The sequence below is a fragment of the Oncorhynchus keta genome, chromosome 6 (assembly GCF_023373465.1).
Source record: "Oncorhynchus keta strain PuntledgeMale-10-30-2019 chromosome 6, Oket_V2, whole genome shotgun sequence".
NCBI classification, from domain to species: domain Eukaryota; kingdom Metazoa; phylum Chordata; class Actinopteri; order Salmoniformes; family Salmonidae; genus Oncorhynchus; species Oncorhynchus keta.
Window position 1 is genome coordinate 106,656 of NC_068426.1, and position 16,961 is coordinate 123,616.

General features: G+C 42.6%; 1 protein-coding gene across 2 annotated transcripts in view; it reads right to left on the minus strand.

Moving 5' to 3' along the window:
* The window catches only part of tpte (transmembrane phosphatase with tensin homology), a 44,190-nt gene extending 30,378 nt beyond the window's left edge, over positions 1-13,812 (minus strand). Inside the window, exons 1-6 of one of the 2 annotated variants that reach the window (XM_052520086.1) lie at positions 13,447-13,812; positions 12,048-12,109; positions 8,610-8,687; positions 6,725-6,772; positions 5,905-6,066; positions 3,170-3,289 (exon numbers count right to left, since the gene is read on the minus strand). In XM_052520086.1, coding sequence (XP_052376046.1) covers positions 3,170-3,289; positions 5,905-6,066; positions 6,725-6,772; positions 8,610-8,687; positions 12,048-12,088 — 449 coding nt within the window. In that variant the 5' untranslated portion in view covers positions 12,089-12,109; positions 13,447-13,812. Of the gene's footprint in view, positions 1-3,169; positions 3,290-5,904; positions 6,067-6,724; positions 6,773-8,609; positions 8,691-12,047; positions 12,110-13,446 lie in introns of both variants that reach the window. The other variant, XM_052520085.1, reaches the window with a different exon arrangement.
* Positions 13,813-16,961: the final 3,149 nt, after the last annotated feature.

The window sequence follows — 16,961 nt, forward strand, 5'->3', positions numbered from 1 at the left end:
CCGACTCGCTTGGAATGACAGTACCGTGCAGTACCGAAGAGCCCTTACTGCTGCTCGATCATCCTATTTTTCTAACTTAATTGAGGAAAATAAGAACAATCCGAAATTCCTTTTTGATACTGTCGCAAAGCTAACTAAAAAGCAGCATTCCCCAAGAGAGGATGACTTTCACTTTAGCAGTGATAAATTCATGAACTTCTTTGAGGAAAAGATTATGATTATTAGAAAGCAAATTACGGACTCCTCTTTAAACCTGCGTATTCCTCCAAACCTCAGTTGTCCTGAGTCTGCACAACTCTGCCAGGACCTAGGATCAAGAGAGACGCTCAAGTGTTTTAGTACTATATCTCTTGACACAATGATGAAAACAATCATGGCCTCTAAACCTTCAAGCTGCATACTGGACCCTATTCCAACTAAACTACTGAAAGAGCTGCTTCCTGTGCTTGGCCCTCCTATGTTCAACATAATAAACGGCTCTCTATCCACTGGATGTGTACCAAACTCACTAAAAGTGGCAGTAATTAAGCCTCTCTTGAAAAAGACAAACTTTGACCCAGAAAATATAAAAAACTATCGGCCTATATCGAATCTTCCATTCCTCTCAAACATTTTAGAAAAGGCTGTTGCGCAGCAACTCACTGCCTTTCTGAAGACAAACAATGTATACGAAATGCTTCAGTCTGGTTTTAGACCCCATCATAGCACTGAGACGGCACTTGTGAAGGTGGTAAATTACATTTTAATGGCATCGGACCGAGGCTCTGCATCTGTCCTCGTGCTCCTAGACCTTAGTGCCGCTTTTGATACCATCGATCACCACATTCTTTTGGAGAGATTGGAAACCCAAATTGGTCTACACGGACATGTTCTGGCCTGGTTTAGATCTTATCTGTCGGAAAGATATCAGTTTGTCTCTGTGAATGGTTTGTCCTCTGACAAGTCAACTGTAAATTTCGGTGTTCCTCAAGGTTCTGTTTTAGGACCACTATTGTTTTCACTATACATTTTACCTCTTGGGGATGTTATTCGAAAACATAATGTTAACTTTCACTGCTATGCGGATGGCACACAGCTGTACATTTCAATGAAACATGGTGAAGCACCAAAATTGCCCTCGCTAGAAGCATGTGTTTCAGACATAAGGAAGTGGATGGCTGCAAACTTTCTACTATTAAACTCGGACAAAACAGAGATGCTTGTTCTAGGTCCCAAGAAACAAAGAGATCTTCTGTTGAATCTGACAATTAATCTTAATGGTTGTACAGTCGTCTCAAATAAAACTGTGAAGGACCTCGGCGTTACTCTGGACCCTGATCTCTCTTTTGAAGAACATATCAAGACCATTTCGAGGACAGCTTTTTTCCATCTACGTAATATTGCAAAAATCAGAAACTTTCTGTCCAAAAATGATGCAGAAAAATGTATCCATGCTTTTGTCACTTCTAGGTTAGACTACTGCAATGCTCTACTTTCCGGCTACCCGGATAAAGCACTAAATAAACTTCAGTTAGTGCTAAATACGGCTGCTAGAATCCTGACTAGAACCAAAAGATTTGATCATATTACTCCAGTGCTAGCCTCTCTACACTGGCTTCCTGTCAAAGCAAGGGCTGATTTCAAGGTTTTACTGCTAACCTACAAAGCATTACATGGGCTTGCTCCTACCTATCTCTCTGATTTGGTCCTGCCGTGCATACCTACACGTACGCTACGGTCACAAGATGCAGGCCTCCTAAATTGTCCCTAGAATTTCTAAGCAAACAGCTGGAGGCAGGGCTTTCTCCTATAGAGCTGCATTTTTATGGAACGGTCTGCCTACCCATGTCAGAGACGCAAACTCGGTCTCAAACTTTAAGTCTTTACTGAAGACTCATCTCTTCAGTGGGTCATATGATTGAGTGTAGTCTGGCCCAGGAGTGGGAAGGTGAACGGAAAGGCTCTGGAGCAATGAACCGCCCTTGCTGTCTCTGCCTGGCCAGTTCCCCTCTCTCCACTGGGATTCTCTGCCTCTAACCCTATTACAGGGGCTGAGTCACTGGCTTACTGGGGCTCTCTCATGCCATCCCTGCAGGGGGTGCGTCACCTGAGTGGGTTGATTCACTGTTGTGGTCATCCTGTCTGGGTTGGCGCCCCCCCCCCCTTGGGTTGTGCCGTGGCGGAGATCTTTGTGGGCTATACTCAGCCTTGTCTCAGGATGGTAAGTTGGTGGTTGAAGATATCCCTCTAGTGGTGTGGGGGCTGTGCTTTGGCAAAGTGGGTGGGGTTATATCCTTCCTGTTTGGCCCTGTCCGGGGGTGTCCTCGGATGGGGCCACAGTGTCTCCTGACCCCTCCTGTCTCAGCCTCCAGTATTTATGCTGCAGTAGTTTGTGTCGGGGGGCTAGGGTCAGTTTGTTATATCTGGAGTACTTCTCCTGTCCTATTCGGTGTCCTGTGTGAATCTGAGTGTGCGTTCTCTAATTCTCTCCTTCTTTCTTTCTCTCTCGGAGGACCTGAGCCCTAGGACCATGCCCCAGGACTACCTGACATGATGACTCCTTGCTGTCCCCAGTCCAACTGGCCATGCTGCTGCTCCAGTTTCAACTGTTCTGCCGTACTATTATTTGACCATGCTGGTCATTTATGAACATTTGAACATCTTGGCCATGTTCTGTTATAATCTCCACCCGGCACAGCCAGAAGAGGACTGGCCACCCCACATAGCCTGGTTCCTCTCTAGGTTTCTTCCTAGGTTTTGGCCTTTCTAGGGAGTTTTTTGAGAACTTTGAGATATCAGCTTATGTACGAAGGGCTATATAAATAAAATTTGATTTGATTTCAGCTACCTCATGCAGCTGGTTGAGAGAATGCCAAGAGTGAGCAAAGCTGTCATCAAGGCAAAGGGTGGCTATTTGGAAGAATCTCAAATATATTTAGATGTGTTATTTCATAGTGTTGATGTCTTCACTATTATTCTACAATGTGGAAAATAGTACAAATAAAGAAAAACCCTGGAATGAGTAGGTGTTCTAAATGTTTTGACTGGTACTGTATCAAAACAATCAGAGGCAGAGGATTGTGGGACAGGACTGAAGAGGGTGAAAGGGTCATGGGTCAAGCAGAGATACAGTCCAGTGTGAACCTGGGGTGAGTCTGGGCTCTGTAGTTATACCCACCCCTGTACGTACCTGGGTATGAGGCTGGCCCCTGTCAGGTCAGAGAAGGTGTAGATCATAGTGACAACCAGGGTGATGACAACGATACAGGCATCTATGATATTCAGTCTGGAACTGAAGTACACCTTGAACCTGAAACACACAGGACACACACACAGAGAGTCAGTCATACACAGACAGATAGTTCGACCAGTGCTTGGAAGGCGTAAGAGGTTGACTCTTGAAAGTTGACAACATTAGAAGGTGCATCATCTATATTAGATTGTGCATCATCAGTATTCCTCTTGTCTTGTCAGTCATTACAGTTAGTTATAATTAGTCAGTAATGTCCAGATCAACACCGCTAATGGTTCCAGGAAGTGGTCTGCCCTTTACTGTCCAGATCAACACCGCTAATGGTTCCAGGAAGTGGTCTGCCCTTTACTGTCCAGATCAACACCGCTAATGGTTCCAGGAAGTGGTCTGCCCTTTACTGTCCAGATCAACACCGCTGATTCAAGGAGTTGAACTTAGTTTTATGATGATTCATCAGTGTGTTCCAAGAAGGCCTTACTGCCCAGTAAAGGGCAGACCACTTCCTGGAACCATTTCCTGGAACCACTTCCTGGAACCATTTCCTGGAACCACTTCCTGGAACCACTTCCTGGAACCACTTCCTGGAACCATTTCCTGGAACCATTTCCTGGAACCACTTCCTGGAACCATTTCCTGGAACCATTTCCTGGAACCATTTCCTGGAACCACTTCCTGGAACCATTTCCTGCACATGACTTCCTGTTGAAACAGCTCATCATAGACAGCAGAGGCTCTCCCTCACTCAGGGGGGGTCTCTGTCCTACTTTCACTTCTTGTACAGTCGTGGCCAAACGCTTTTGAGAATGACACGAATATTACATTTTCAAAAGTCTGCTGCCTCAGTTTGTATGATGGCAATTTGCATATACTCCAGAATGTTATGAAGAGTGATCAGATGAATTGCAAAGTCCCTCTTTGCCATGTAAATGAACTGAACCCCCAAAAAACATTTCCACCGCATTTCAGCCCTGCCACAAAAGGAGCAGCTGGCATCATGTCTGTGATTCTCTCGTTAACACAGGTGTGAGTGTTGATGAAGACAAGGCTGGAGATCACCCTGTCATGCTGATTGAGTTAGAATAACAAACTGGAAGCTTCAAAAGGAGGGTGGTGCCTGGAATCATTTCTTTCTCTGTCAACCATGGTTACCTGCAAGGAAACACGTGCCATCATCAGTGTTTTGCACAAAAACGGCTTCACAGGCAAGGATATTGCTACCAGTAAGATTGCACCTAAATCAACCATTTATCGGATCATCAAGAACTTCAAGGAGAGCGGTTCAATTGTTGTGAAGAAGGCTTCAGGGCGCCCAAGAAAGTCCAGCAAGCGCCAGGACCGTCTCCTAAAGTTGATTCAGCTGTGGGATCGGGGAACCACCAGTACAGAGCTCAGGAATGGCAGCAGGCAGGTGTGAGTGCATATGCACACAGAGTGAGGTGAAGACTTTTGGAGGATGGCCTGGTGTCAAGAAGGGCAGCAAAGAAGCCACTTCTCTCCAGGAAAAACTTCCAGGACAGACTGATATTCTGCAAAAGGTACATGGATTGGACTGCTGGGGACTGGGGTAACGTCATTTTATTTGATCAATCCCCTTTCCAATTGTTTGGGGCATCTGGAAAAAAGCTTGTCCGGAGAAGACAAGGTGAGCGCTACCATCAGTCCTGTGTCATGGCAACAGTAAAGCATCCTGAGACCAATCATATGTGGGGTTGCTTCTCAGCCAAGGGAGTGGGCTCTCACAATTTAGCCTAAGAACACAGCACTGAATAAAGAATGGTACCAACACATCCTCTGAGAGCAACTTCTCCCAACCATCCAGGAACAGTTTGGTGACAAACAATACCTTTTCCAGCATGATGGAGCGACTTGCCATAAGGCAAAAGTGATAACTAAGTGGCTCGGGGAACAAAACATCGATATTTTGGGTCGTGGGCCAGGAAACTCCCCAGACCATTATCCCATTGAGAACTTGTGGGCAATCCTCAAGAGGTGGGTGGACAAACAAAAACCAACAAATTCTGACAAACTCCAGGCATTGATTATGCAAGACTGGGCTGCCATCAGTCAGGATGTGGCCCAGAAGTTAATTGACAGCATGCCAGGGCAGATTGTATGGGCTGCCATCAGTCAGGATGTGGCCCAGAAGTTAATTGACAGCATGCCAGGGTGGATTGAATGGGCTGCCATCAGTCAGGATGTGGTCCAGAAGTCAGTTGACAGGATGCCAGGGCAGATTGAATGGGCTGCCATCAGTCAGGATGTGGTCCAGAAGTCAGTTGACAGGATGCCAGGGCAGATTGAATGGGCTGCCATCAGTCAGGATGTGGTCCAGAAGTCAGTTGACAGCATGCCAGGGCGGATTGAATGGGCTGCCATCAGTCAGGATGTGGCCCAGAAGTTAATTGACAGCATGCCAGGGTGGATTGCAGAAGTCTTGAAAAAGCGGGGTCAACACTGCAAATATTGACTCTTTGCATCAACTTCATGCAATTGTCAATAAAAGCCTTTGACACGTATGAAATGCTTGTAATTATACTTCAGTATCCATAGTAACATCTGTCAAAAATATCTAAAAGACACTGAAGCAGCAAACTGAAGTGAAAATGTATATTTGTGTCATTCAAAACTTTTGGCCACGACTGAGAACACACACCGTACACACTCTCGCTTACCCCTCTACATAGACCCGTAGCAGTACGTCGGTGAGGAAGAACAGAGAGATGATGAGAGAGACCGTCTCTAGAACGTCCCCCACATCTCTGCTCCGCGTCATCAGAGACAGGTCTACTATCACCAGCACTATATCCACTATGATCAGTACCACACCAAACATACTGGAATACAGAGACACAGAGAGAGAATAATTATCATACCCATCATCATCCCCACCACCGTCATAGTCATCCCCGCCATCCCCACCGTCATCCCCACCACCACCACCACCGTCATCATCCCCACCAACACAACCACCGTCATCATCCCCACCACCACCACCGTCATCATCCCCACCACCCCCACCCCCACCGTCATCACCGCCATCATCCCCACCACCACCACCACCACCATCATCCCCACCACCACCACCACCACCGCCATCCCCACCACCACCGCCACCGCCGTCATCACCACCACCGTCATCCCCACCACCACCACCACCGTCATCCCCACCACCCCATCCCCACCACCACCACCATCCCATCCCCACCATCCCCACCACCGTCATCCCCACCACCACCACCACCACCACCGTCATCACCACCACCGTCATCCCCACCACCATCATCCCCACCACCATCATCCCACCACCATCATCCCCACCATCCCCACCACCACCATCGTCATCCCCACCACCACCGTCATCCCCACCACCACCGTCATCCCCACCACCACCATCCCCCACCACCACCGTCATCCCCACCACCACCACCACCGTCATCCCCACCACCACCACCGTCATCCCCACCACCGTCATCCCCACCACCGTCATCCTACCGGAATCCGAAGGACATGACAAAAGGTGTAATCTTCATCCGAATAAGTCTGTAGAACGAGGAAGAAAGAAAAACTTTAAATCAGAAACATCTCTATACAGTTGGAGGTGTGTGTGTGTGTGTGTGTGTGTGTGTGTGTGTGTCGTTGATTGGAGCCGCGGTACATACTGGTGGGTCATTCCATGTCATTTCAGCCATGACAACATCTGAAATTGTTTCTGTCACATGAGCTGAGCTGCTGCAAAAATTATTTTGTTGAAATTGAATTTGATTTTAATCAACTTAATAATTCACTTTATCTCTCAAGAGTACTGATTGCACCCAAATTGGCCATTTTAATTCATTATAATCATCAATAAATAACATCCGATTTGGATCATAATTCTTCCCAACAATGAGTAAGACATGAGGTAGCCAATAAAAACGGTTAAAACTAATTATAATCCAAATGAGACGTTAGGTACTATATTTATTGATGATATATATGAATCCTATACATTAAAGACTTTAGGTATTATATTTATTGATGATATATATGAATCCTATACATTAAAGACTTTAGGTATTATATTTATTGATGATATATATGAATCCTATACATTAAAGACTTTAGGTATTATATTTATTGAAGATGATATATATGAATCCTATACATTAAAGACTTTAGGTACTATATTTATTGAAGATGATATATATATGAATCCTATACATTAAAGACTTTAGGTACTATATTTATTGAAGATGATATATATATGAATCCTATACATTAAAGACTTTAAGTACTATATTTATTGAAGATTATATATATGAATCCTATACATTAAAGACTTTAGGTACTATATTTATTGAAGATTATATATATGAATCCTATACATTAAAGACATTAGGTACTATATTTATTGAAGATTATATATATGAATCCTATACATTAAAGACTTTAGGTACTATATTTATTGAAGATGATATATATGAATCCTATACATTAAAGACTTTAGGTACTATATTTATTGAAGATTATATATATGAATCCTATACATTAAAGACTTTAGGTACTATATTTATTGAAGATTATATATATATGAATCCTATACATTAAAGACTTTAGGTACTATATTTATTGAAGATTATATATATGAATCCTATACATTAAAGACTTTAGGTACTATATTTATTGAAGATTATATATATGAATCCTATACATTAAAGACTTTAGGTACTATATTTATTGAAGATTATATATATGAATCCTATACATTAAAGACATTAGGTACTATATTTATTGAAGATTATATATATATGAATCCTATACATTAAAGACTTTAGGTACTATATTTATTGAAGATTATATATATATGAATCCTATACATTAAAGACGTTAGGTACTATATTTATTGAAGATGATAAATATGAATCCTATACATTAAGAAAGACTTTAGGTACTATATTTATTGAAGATGATATATATGAATCCTATACATTAAGACTTTAGGTACTATATTTATTGAAGATGATAAATATGAATCCTATACATTAAGAAAGACTTTAGGTACTATATTTATTGAAGATGATATATATGAATCCTATACATTAAGAAAGACTTTAGGTACTATATTTATTGAAGATGATATATATGAATCCTATACATTAAAAAAAGAAAAAAGGGCCAATTTCGGTTCAATTCATTTGCTTTATTTCTCAGAGATCAAATTATATTTCAACAAAATAATGTCTCTGGAATTCTAATCCGTTTCTAACTACAGAAATGATTTGCTCTTCATTGTGCTTTTTGAGGTGGACTGATTCTGGTACACCAGGTTCAGCACTGTGTGTGTGTGTGTGTGTGTGTGTGTGTGTGTGTGTGTGTGTGTGTGTGTGTGTACACTTACTGATACATGGTATCAGGTTCAGCACTCTCATCCTTTCCATCGTCTATCTCCACCTTAGCCTCCTCCAGCTTCTCTACACTACTGAGAAGGAGAGAGGGAGGGAGCGAGGGAGGAGAAAGAGAAAAATGGGGAAAGAGAGATCAACATCAATTAAAAGCTATGTTTCCATGTACAGTAAGTATGTTTAGACACTTAACATGCTACTGTACTGTTGGAGCTAGAAACACAAGCATTTAGTTAGATACTACTGCACTGTTGGAGCTAGAAACACAAGCATTTAGTTAGATACTACTGTACTGTTGGAGCTAGAAACACAAGCATTTAGTTAGATACTACTGCACTGTTGGAGCTAGAAATACACGCATTTAGTTAGATACTACTGCACTGTTGGAGCTAGAAACACAAGCATTTAGTTAGATACTACTGCACTGTTGGAGCTAGAAACACAAGCATTTAGTTAGATACTACTGTACTGTTGGAGCTAGAAACACAAGCATTTAGTTAGATACTACTGCACTGTTGGAGCTAGAAATACACGCATTTAGTTAGATACTACTGCACTGTTGGAGCTAGAAACACAAGCATTTAGTTAGATACTACTGCACTGTTGGAGCTAGAAACACATGCATTTAGTTAGATACTACTGCACTGTTGGAGCTAGAAACACAAGCATTTAGTTAGATACTACTGCACTGTTGGAGCTAGAAACACAAGCATTTAGTTAGATACTAGTGCACTGTTGGAGCTAGAAACACAAGCATTTAGTTAGATACTACTGTACTGTTGGAGCTAGAAACACAAGCATTTAGTTAGATACTACTGTACTGTTGGAGCTAGAAACACAAGCATTTAGTTAGATATTACTGTACTGTTGGAGCTAGGAACACAAGCATTTAGTTAGATACTACTGCACTGTTGGAGCTAGAAACAAGTATTTAGTTAGATACTACTGCACTGTTGGAGCTAGGAACACACGCATTTAGTTAGATACTACTGCACTGTTGGAGCTAGAAACAAGTATTTAGTTAGATATTACTGCACGGTTGGAGCTAGAAACACAAGCATTTAATTAGATACTACTGCACTGTTGGAGCTAGAAACAAGTATTTAGTTAGATATTACTGCACGGTTGGAGCTAGGAACACAAGCATTTAGTTAGATATTACTGCACGGTTGGAGCTAGGAACAAGCATTTAGTTAGATACTACTGTACTGTTGGAGCTAGAAACACAAGCATTTAGTTAGATACTACTGTACTGTTGGAGCTAGAAACACAAGCATTTAGTTAGATACTACTGTACTGTTGGAGCTAGAAACACAAGCATTTAGTTAGATACTAGTGTACTGTTGGAGCTAGAAACACAAGCATTTAGTTAGATACTACTGTACTGTTGGAGCTAGAAACACAAGCATTTAGTTAGATACTACTGTACTGTTGGAGCTAGAAACACAAGCATTTAGTTAGATACTACTGTACTGTTGGAGCTAGAAACACAAGCATTTAGTTAGATATTACTGTACTGTTGGAGCTAGGAACACAAGCATTTAGTTAGATACTACTGCACTGTTGGAGCTAGAAACAAGTATTTAGTTAGATATTACTGCACGGTTGGAGCTAGGAACACAAGCATTTAGTTAGATATTACTGCACGGTTGGAGCTAGAAACACAAGCATTTCACAACACCCGCAATAACATCTGCTAAATATGTGTATGTGACCAATAAAATGTGATCTGAAGTAGAGGAGTCATTCATCTTGTCCTCTTTGTTGATCCTCTGTCAACATGCGGTGGGAGACGAGCTGAAGGACAAATAGCTGAGGACCAGTTGTTTCAAACCAGGAAAAAGCTTCTGACATCAGCAGAATGTCAGAGTGACTTACAACACAGCAGCCACACCTCTACAGGTAGTCTTGACTGACCATTCTTAGTGTTTATCTCAAATGGCACCCTATTCCCTATATAGTGCACTACTTTAGACCAGAGCCCTATGGTACCCTATTCCCTATATAGTGCACTACTTTAGACCAGAGCCCTATGGTACCCTATTCCCTATATAGTGCACTACTTTAGATCAGAGCCCTATGGTACCCTATATAGTGCACTACTTTAGACCAGAGCCCTATGGTACCCTATTCCCTATATAGTGCACTACTTTAGACCAGAGCCCTATGGTACCCTATTCCCTATATAGTGCACTACTTTAGACCAGAGCCCTATGGTACCCTATATAGTGCACTACTTTAGACCAGGGCTCTATGACACCCTATTCCCTATATAGTGCACTACTTTAGACCAGGGCTCTATGACACCCTATTCCCTATATAGTGCACTACTTTAGACCAGGGCTCTATGACACCCTATTCCCTATATAGTGCACTACTTTAGACCAGGGCTCTATGACACCCTATTCCCTATATAGTGCACTACTTTAGACCAGGGCTCTTAGTAACATTTGGGACTCAGTCCTTCACTGCTGAGCATGTCATTGTAAAAGAATGTCTCCTAACAGTAGCTACTTCTGTAGATTACTCATTAAAAGACAGTAAAGTTGGACCTTGTGTGTGTGTGAGTGTGTGTGTGTGTGTGTTAAGGTTGACTGTGTGTGTGTGTGTGTGTGTGTTAAGGTTGACTGTGTGTGTGTGTGTGTGTGTGTTTAAGGTTGACTGGTGTGTGTGTGTGTGTGTTAAGGTTGACTGTGTGTGTGTGTGTGTGTGTGTGTTAAGGTTGACTGTGTGTGTGTGTGTGTGTGTGTGTAAGGTTGACTGTGTGTGTGTGTGTGTGTGTGTGTGTGTTAAGGTTGACTGTGTGTGTGTGTGTGTGTGTGTGTGGTTGTGTGTGTGTGTGTGTGTGTGTGTGTGTTAAGGTTGACTGTGTGTGTGTGTGTGTTAAGGTTGACTGTGTGTGTGTGTGTGTGTGTTAAGGTTGACTGTGTGTGTGTGTGTGTGTGTGTGTGTAAGGTTGACTGTGTGTGTGTGTGTGTGTGTGTGTTGTTAAGGTTGACTGTGTGTGTGTGTGTGTGTGTGTGTTAAGGTTGACTGTGTGTGTGTGTGTGTGTGTGTGTGGTTGACTGTGTGTGTGTGTGTGTGTGTTAAGGTTGACTGTGTGTGTGTGTGTGTGTGTAAGGTTGACTGTGTGTGTGTGTGTGTGTGTGACCGTGTGTGTGTGTGTGTGTGTGTTAAGTGTGTGTGTGTGTGTTAAGGTTGACTGTGTGTGTGTGTGTGTGTGTGTGTGTTAAGGTTGACTGTGTGTGTGTGTGTGTGTTAAGGTTGACTGTGTGTGTGTGTGTGTGTGTGTGTGTGTGTGTGTGTGTGTGTGTGTGTGTGTGTGTGTGTGTGTGTGTGTGTGTGTGTGTGTGTGTGTGTGTGTGTGTGTGTGTGTGTGTGTGTTAAGGTTGACCGTGTGTGTGTTAAGGTTGACTGTGTGTGTGTTAACTTACCCCTTGGAATCCGACCCCGGATTGAAATGAACAGATGACATGGTCGTCTTACTTCCTCTTTCCTGTTAAAGAGAAAATATATCAAAACAGGCAGGGGCGGACTGGGACCAGAATTCAGCCTTGGCATTTCTAACACACCGGACCACTTTTTCTTGAGGCCTCCATTATTACCTAAGTAACGATAATTTGTAGCAAAAAAAAACTAGTTAGACAGGCCCACTGGGCTAAAAATGGACCAGCCCATCAGTCATTTGCCCAAAATGTTAGAAGACCAGTCCGCCCCTGAAACACAGAGATTTAAAGTTTTCCCAGGTGGCTTTTGGTGGCACTCTATTCCCTTCATAGGACACTACTTTCGAAAAAGTGTCCATAGAGCTCTGGTCAAACTATGTAGGGAATAGTGTGCCATTTGGCCCATTTATAAATGGACAGTGTGTCTGCTGGTTACAATGTTTGGACAAGAGACTAGCCAAGAGCCCAGGCTTTCCACATGTAACGTGGGTTTACGGGTGTCTTAACATGCGTTTCCCGAAACACCGCGGTGAGTGAACTGTCGCTATGTGCGCCGTTGAGGCATGTGTCGATACTGATAGGATGGAAAAAAAGTTAAGGCTGCTCTCGGATCAGTTTTACTTTAACATTAAAATTATTTCACAATACTGACGACGGATCAACTTATAGAAAGATATTACCACCGATGGATGCAACGGTTGATATACGGCTTAATACTGACCCTAAAATGTACTAAATCAAGTCACATCATTGCGAACATGTTGACTGTGGCCTATAACGAACACAATACAGCTCAATTGAATTAACATGAAATTGACTTCAATCGTATTGAATTACATAGTATAGGCTATTTATCTTGTAATGCAGTCATCTCGGGTTTCATTTGAAGCAAATTTTTTCGTTTTATCGTTCGCTTGTTTGTAACAATTGCAAAGACATGGTAACTATGTAGTCAACTTCACAACTAAGTTATTAGCGGTCACAGAAAGATAGATAAACATATTGATTCTGTTGAGCCTGGATCTTCGGTGTATAATTTGACGCGGTATATGAACAAAAAAACGCATCTGCCGACGCACCGTTCTACGTGTGGTCTGAATCAGTCGGTAAAATAACGAGCGGTGTCCAGTACAACTTTAGTAAAGACGGTTTTAGGGAAACAGCTCGGGACATTTAAACTTATTACGATGCTTCTGGGGAAACCATCCACTGTAGTTGACACCCACACACGGTCCGGCAGAAAGCACTCAGAATAAACGGGATCTCTGACCGAAACAAACACACATTCCAAAAACACAGTCGACACTTGTTGCTGTACTTTTGGAAGAATGGATGAAAGATTAACCAAAAAAATGATCTGGAAAGTTGTGGCTGCAATGTTACAAACCTAACGACTCTTTCAGCAGCGTAGAAGAGTGCCGTGGTGCTGCTACTCTCCCCCTCGCCTTGTTTTCCGTTCGTTTTATTTTCTTTATCCAAACGAATCACTGTTAGTGAACCGGGTCATCTGCATCGGTATGTGTGATATCCAACTCCGATTAGGAAGTATACGAAACTAGTCTTGTGACTGTTCGAGAAGAAGGATCAAAGGTTCACCGAGGTATTTTTTCCTTCCATCCTCCTATTCCTCCTCCACTCTCTGCAAACGTAGCGGTTTTTAACTTCCTGACAGGCAGATCGCTCAAGAGTGACTTCGAAATTTAACGTCTAACCGTATTCCGAGGACGTCGAGAAATGCCTTCAAAAAGCAGACACTAGGGCAACAATGGGCGCTATTATCGTGAAGAAAGCTTGCGTTTCGCAATGGGGTGGCGGATGGGTGTAATCCCATTACTCTGGATCAGAAGGTCACGTGTTCAATCCCAGTGCTGGACAAAAATGTATGTTTTAACCCAATCCCAAACCCTTACCATAACCATTCGGACTGTATGCCTAAACTTAAAATTTTTACAGTTTTTGAAAGTGAAAGTGAATACTGAGACAAAAGCATCAAAACCTTAACTTTTGTAATCATGCCTTTAAACAAAGGCACCAAAAGTACAAACTCATTTTCTGCTTTGCACTTTGATTGCAATTCTGCAACACACTACTTACAAAACACTACACACGGTTTCTTACATTAGACACTTCATTCAAGAATGAAATCTCTTGCAATCATTGGGAAAACCGCTTCTATTCAAAATGCAAAACATACCTGAAATTGGCAACACCCACACACACACACATGAAAACACTTATACAGTAATTGAACACCAATTAGTCTGAGCCTTACCACCACAAATAGACCTCAGGTATGATCAGCTCTTTTGTGAGAACTTTGCAAACATGGAGGCAGTGAGAGGAAGAGGTATAGGGAGAGGAGAGGAGAAGAGAGGTATAGGGAGAGGAGAAGAGAGGTATAGGGAGAGGAGAAGAGAGGTATAGGGAGAGGAGAGGAAGAGGTATAAGGAGAGGAGAGGAAGAGGGAGAGGAGAGGTATAGGGAGAGGAGAGGAAGAGGGAGAGGAGAGGTATAGGGAGAGGAAGAGGTATAGGGAGAGGAGAGGAGAGGAAGAGGTATAGGGAGAGGAGAGGAAGAGGAATAGGGAGAGGAGGAGAGGAAGAGGTATAGGGAGAGGAGGAGAGGAAGAGGTATAGGGAGAGGAGAGGAATAGGGAGAGGAAGAGGTATAGGGAGAGGAGAGGAAGAGGTATAGGGAGAGGAAGGACCAGGCAATAGACAGACATATTTCCAACAACATTAGGGCCATTTTGATGGACCGTGTCATAAATCATGTCCTGACGATGAGAGAGGGTAGAGGCAGAGGGTCCTGCCCAACCTGAGTCGCTACACGGTAGCGTCCAGAATACAGACATTTAGACTGAAGAACAGGTATGTGTCTTCAACGTTCTACACTAGACTGTACCTCGAATTGTTGCATATCATTCTGCATCACAGTACAATACAATGTAGTCCTACAATATTAGGTTTATGCTCTTCAGTGAACCAAAAGAATAGATGTAGTACATGTAATACGGTTGATGTTACTGTGTCCAGTATGACAGTACAGTATGTAAATAAAATAACCAATGACATCCTATTCTTGCATTTTCTACAGAACTGCCAGACGACCTCCTGAGGGTGAAAGGCAACATCTGTTCACCATGATCAGGCCGTTTGTGTTGGCAAACAACATCATCTGCCCACATCAACCAAGAGAGTAAATCATCGCAGATCACACAACGGTCCATAATAATCAACCCGTGTCAGTACGTCGACACTCTGCCGCCATCTTGGGTCAACACCATCTTACGATGAAGCAGCTGTCGATGGTGTCATTCAGTCATAGTGAAGGTCTTTGACTATGTACAAGTGTCACTTTACTACACTGTAATGGCAGTGCGTTGTGTCCTATTGGCTCTGCATTCAGACAAAATACAGTATGTGACCTAGGCAGGTTCCCCCATTCTGAGAGAGGGGGTGTTGTCTGTGGGGGCACCTGCCTTGTCTGCAAGCAATGGAAGAGGCATGCACCCTATTCCCTATATAGTGGGGTCAGTCCAGGGTTGGATACACGAGGCAACCGTAGCCTAGCCAGGGATGACATGGCTTGTGATGTGGCCAAACCCTAACGGGAGGCGGGATCCATAAGCCATCCACCCCTACAATATTTAGGTTTTGTTTACCATTGCACTGTAATTACTTTTGTTTATGTGAGTTTACAGTAACTTATTGTATTGATTACTGTACTGTTAAAAAAAACTGCAGCCCTTCTATTTTTGTTGATACCTTTTTAACAAGTCAGTTAAGAGTAAATTCTTATTTACAATGATGGCCTAGGAACATTCCTCTTCCATTGCTTGCAGACAAGGCAGGTGCCCCCACAGACAACACACCTTTGTTCAGGGGCAGAACGACATTTTTACCTTGTCAGCTCGGGGATTCGATCTTCCGGTTACTGGCCCAATGCTCTAATCACTAGGCTTCCTGCCGCCCCGGTGTAAGTAGATGTACAGGAGCAATCTTTCACAGAAGCTTGTATGACACAATTAAAAAGGTATACAATGTACTAAAGACGTAAGTATTTTTAATAAATTACGTCCGTGTGTTGCTGCTTTGAAATAGTGCGTGTGCCATTTTTGTTGCAAGAAATGATTAAGTTTTGATTGCAGAGTTTCATTTTGATAGAAGTAAGATGTTTATCCCCGAGTGTCTCATTTGGCTTGTGTGTTACGTTGATACACAACGAGCCACATTCCACAACAAGAGTGTAAGCAATCGCAAAAAAACCTGTAACCCTAACTATTAACTTCAAAATTTGACGTTTGGAGAAACGTGGATTAAAAATCGAATTCTGCAGCGCTTTTGAGTTAACATAACAAGTAGGCATGCTGATGGTGCTGCAGCACACACTGAAAAGTTGTCCACTGGGTCTGTTGGTCAGTCCAAATCAATGGCCTTGTTTTATTCTACTTCATGTACACACTTTATTCCAATGAATGCGCCAATATTTCCTGTTGCAAATGGTAAGGCTTCTGAGAAACATCTAGAATCAAAGGGAATTAAATTGCACTCCACCAACTCTTCACGGGGATTTTAATTTTAAATTAAACACAAAACGTACCCATGCTATTTCAGATGTAGGAACCCGATGATGTACAATGTTGCAGATACATGGTTTTTATCCAGCGAGGGGGGTAGGCAAAGATTTGTGCATCAAAAGACCAACACAAGTTCCAAATGGCACCCTATTCCCTATATAGTGCACTACTTTAGACCAGAGCCCTGTAGAACCCTATTCCCTATACAGTGCACTACTTTAGACTAGAACCCTATTCCCTATATAGTGCACTAGTTAAGACAGAGCTCTATGGCACCCTATTCCCTATATAGTGCACTACTTTAGACCAGAGCCCTATATAAC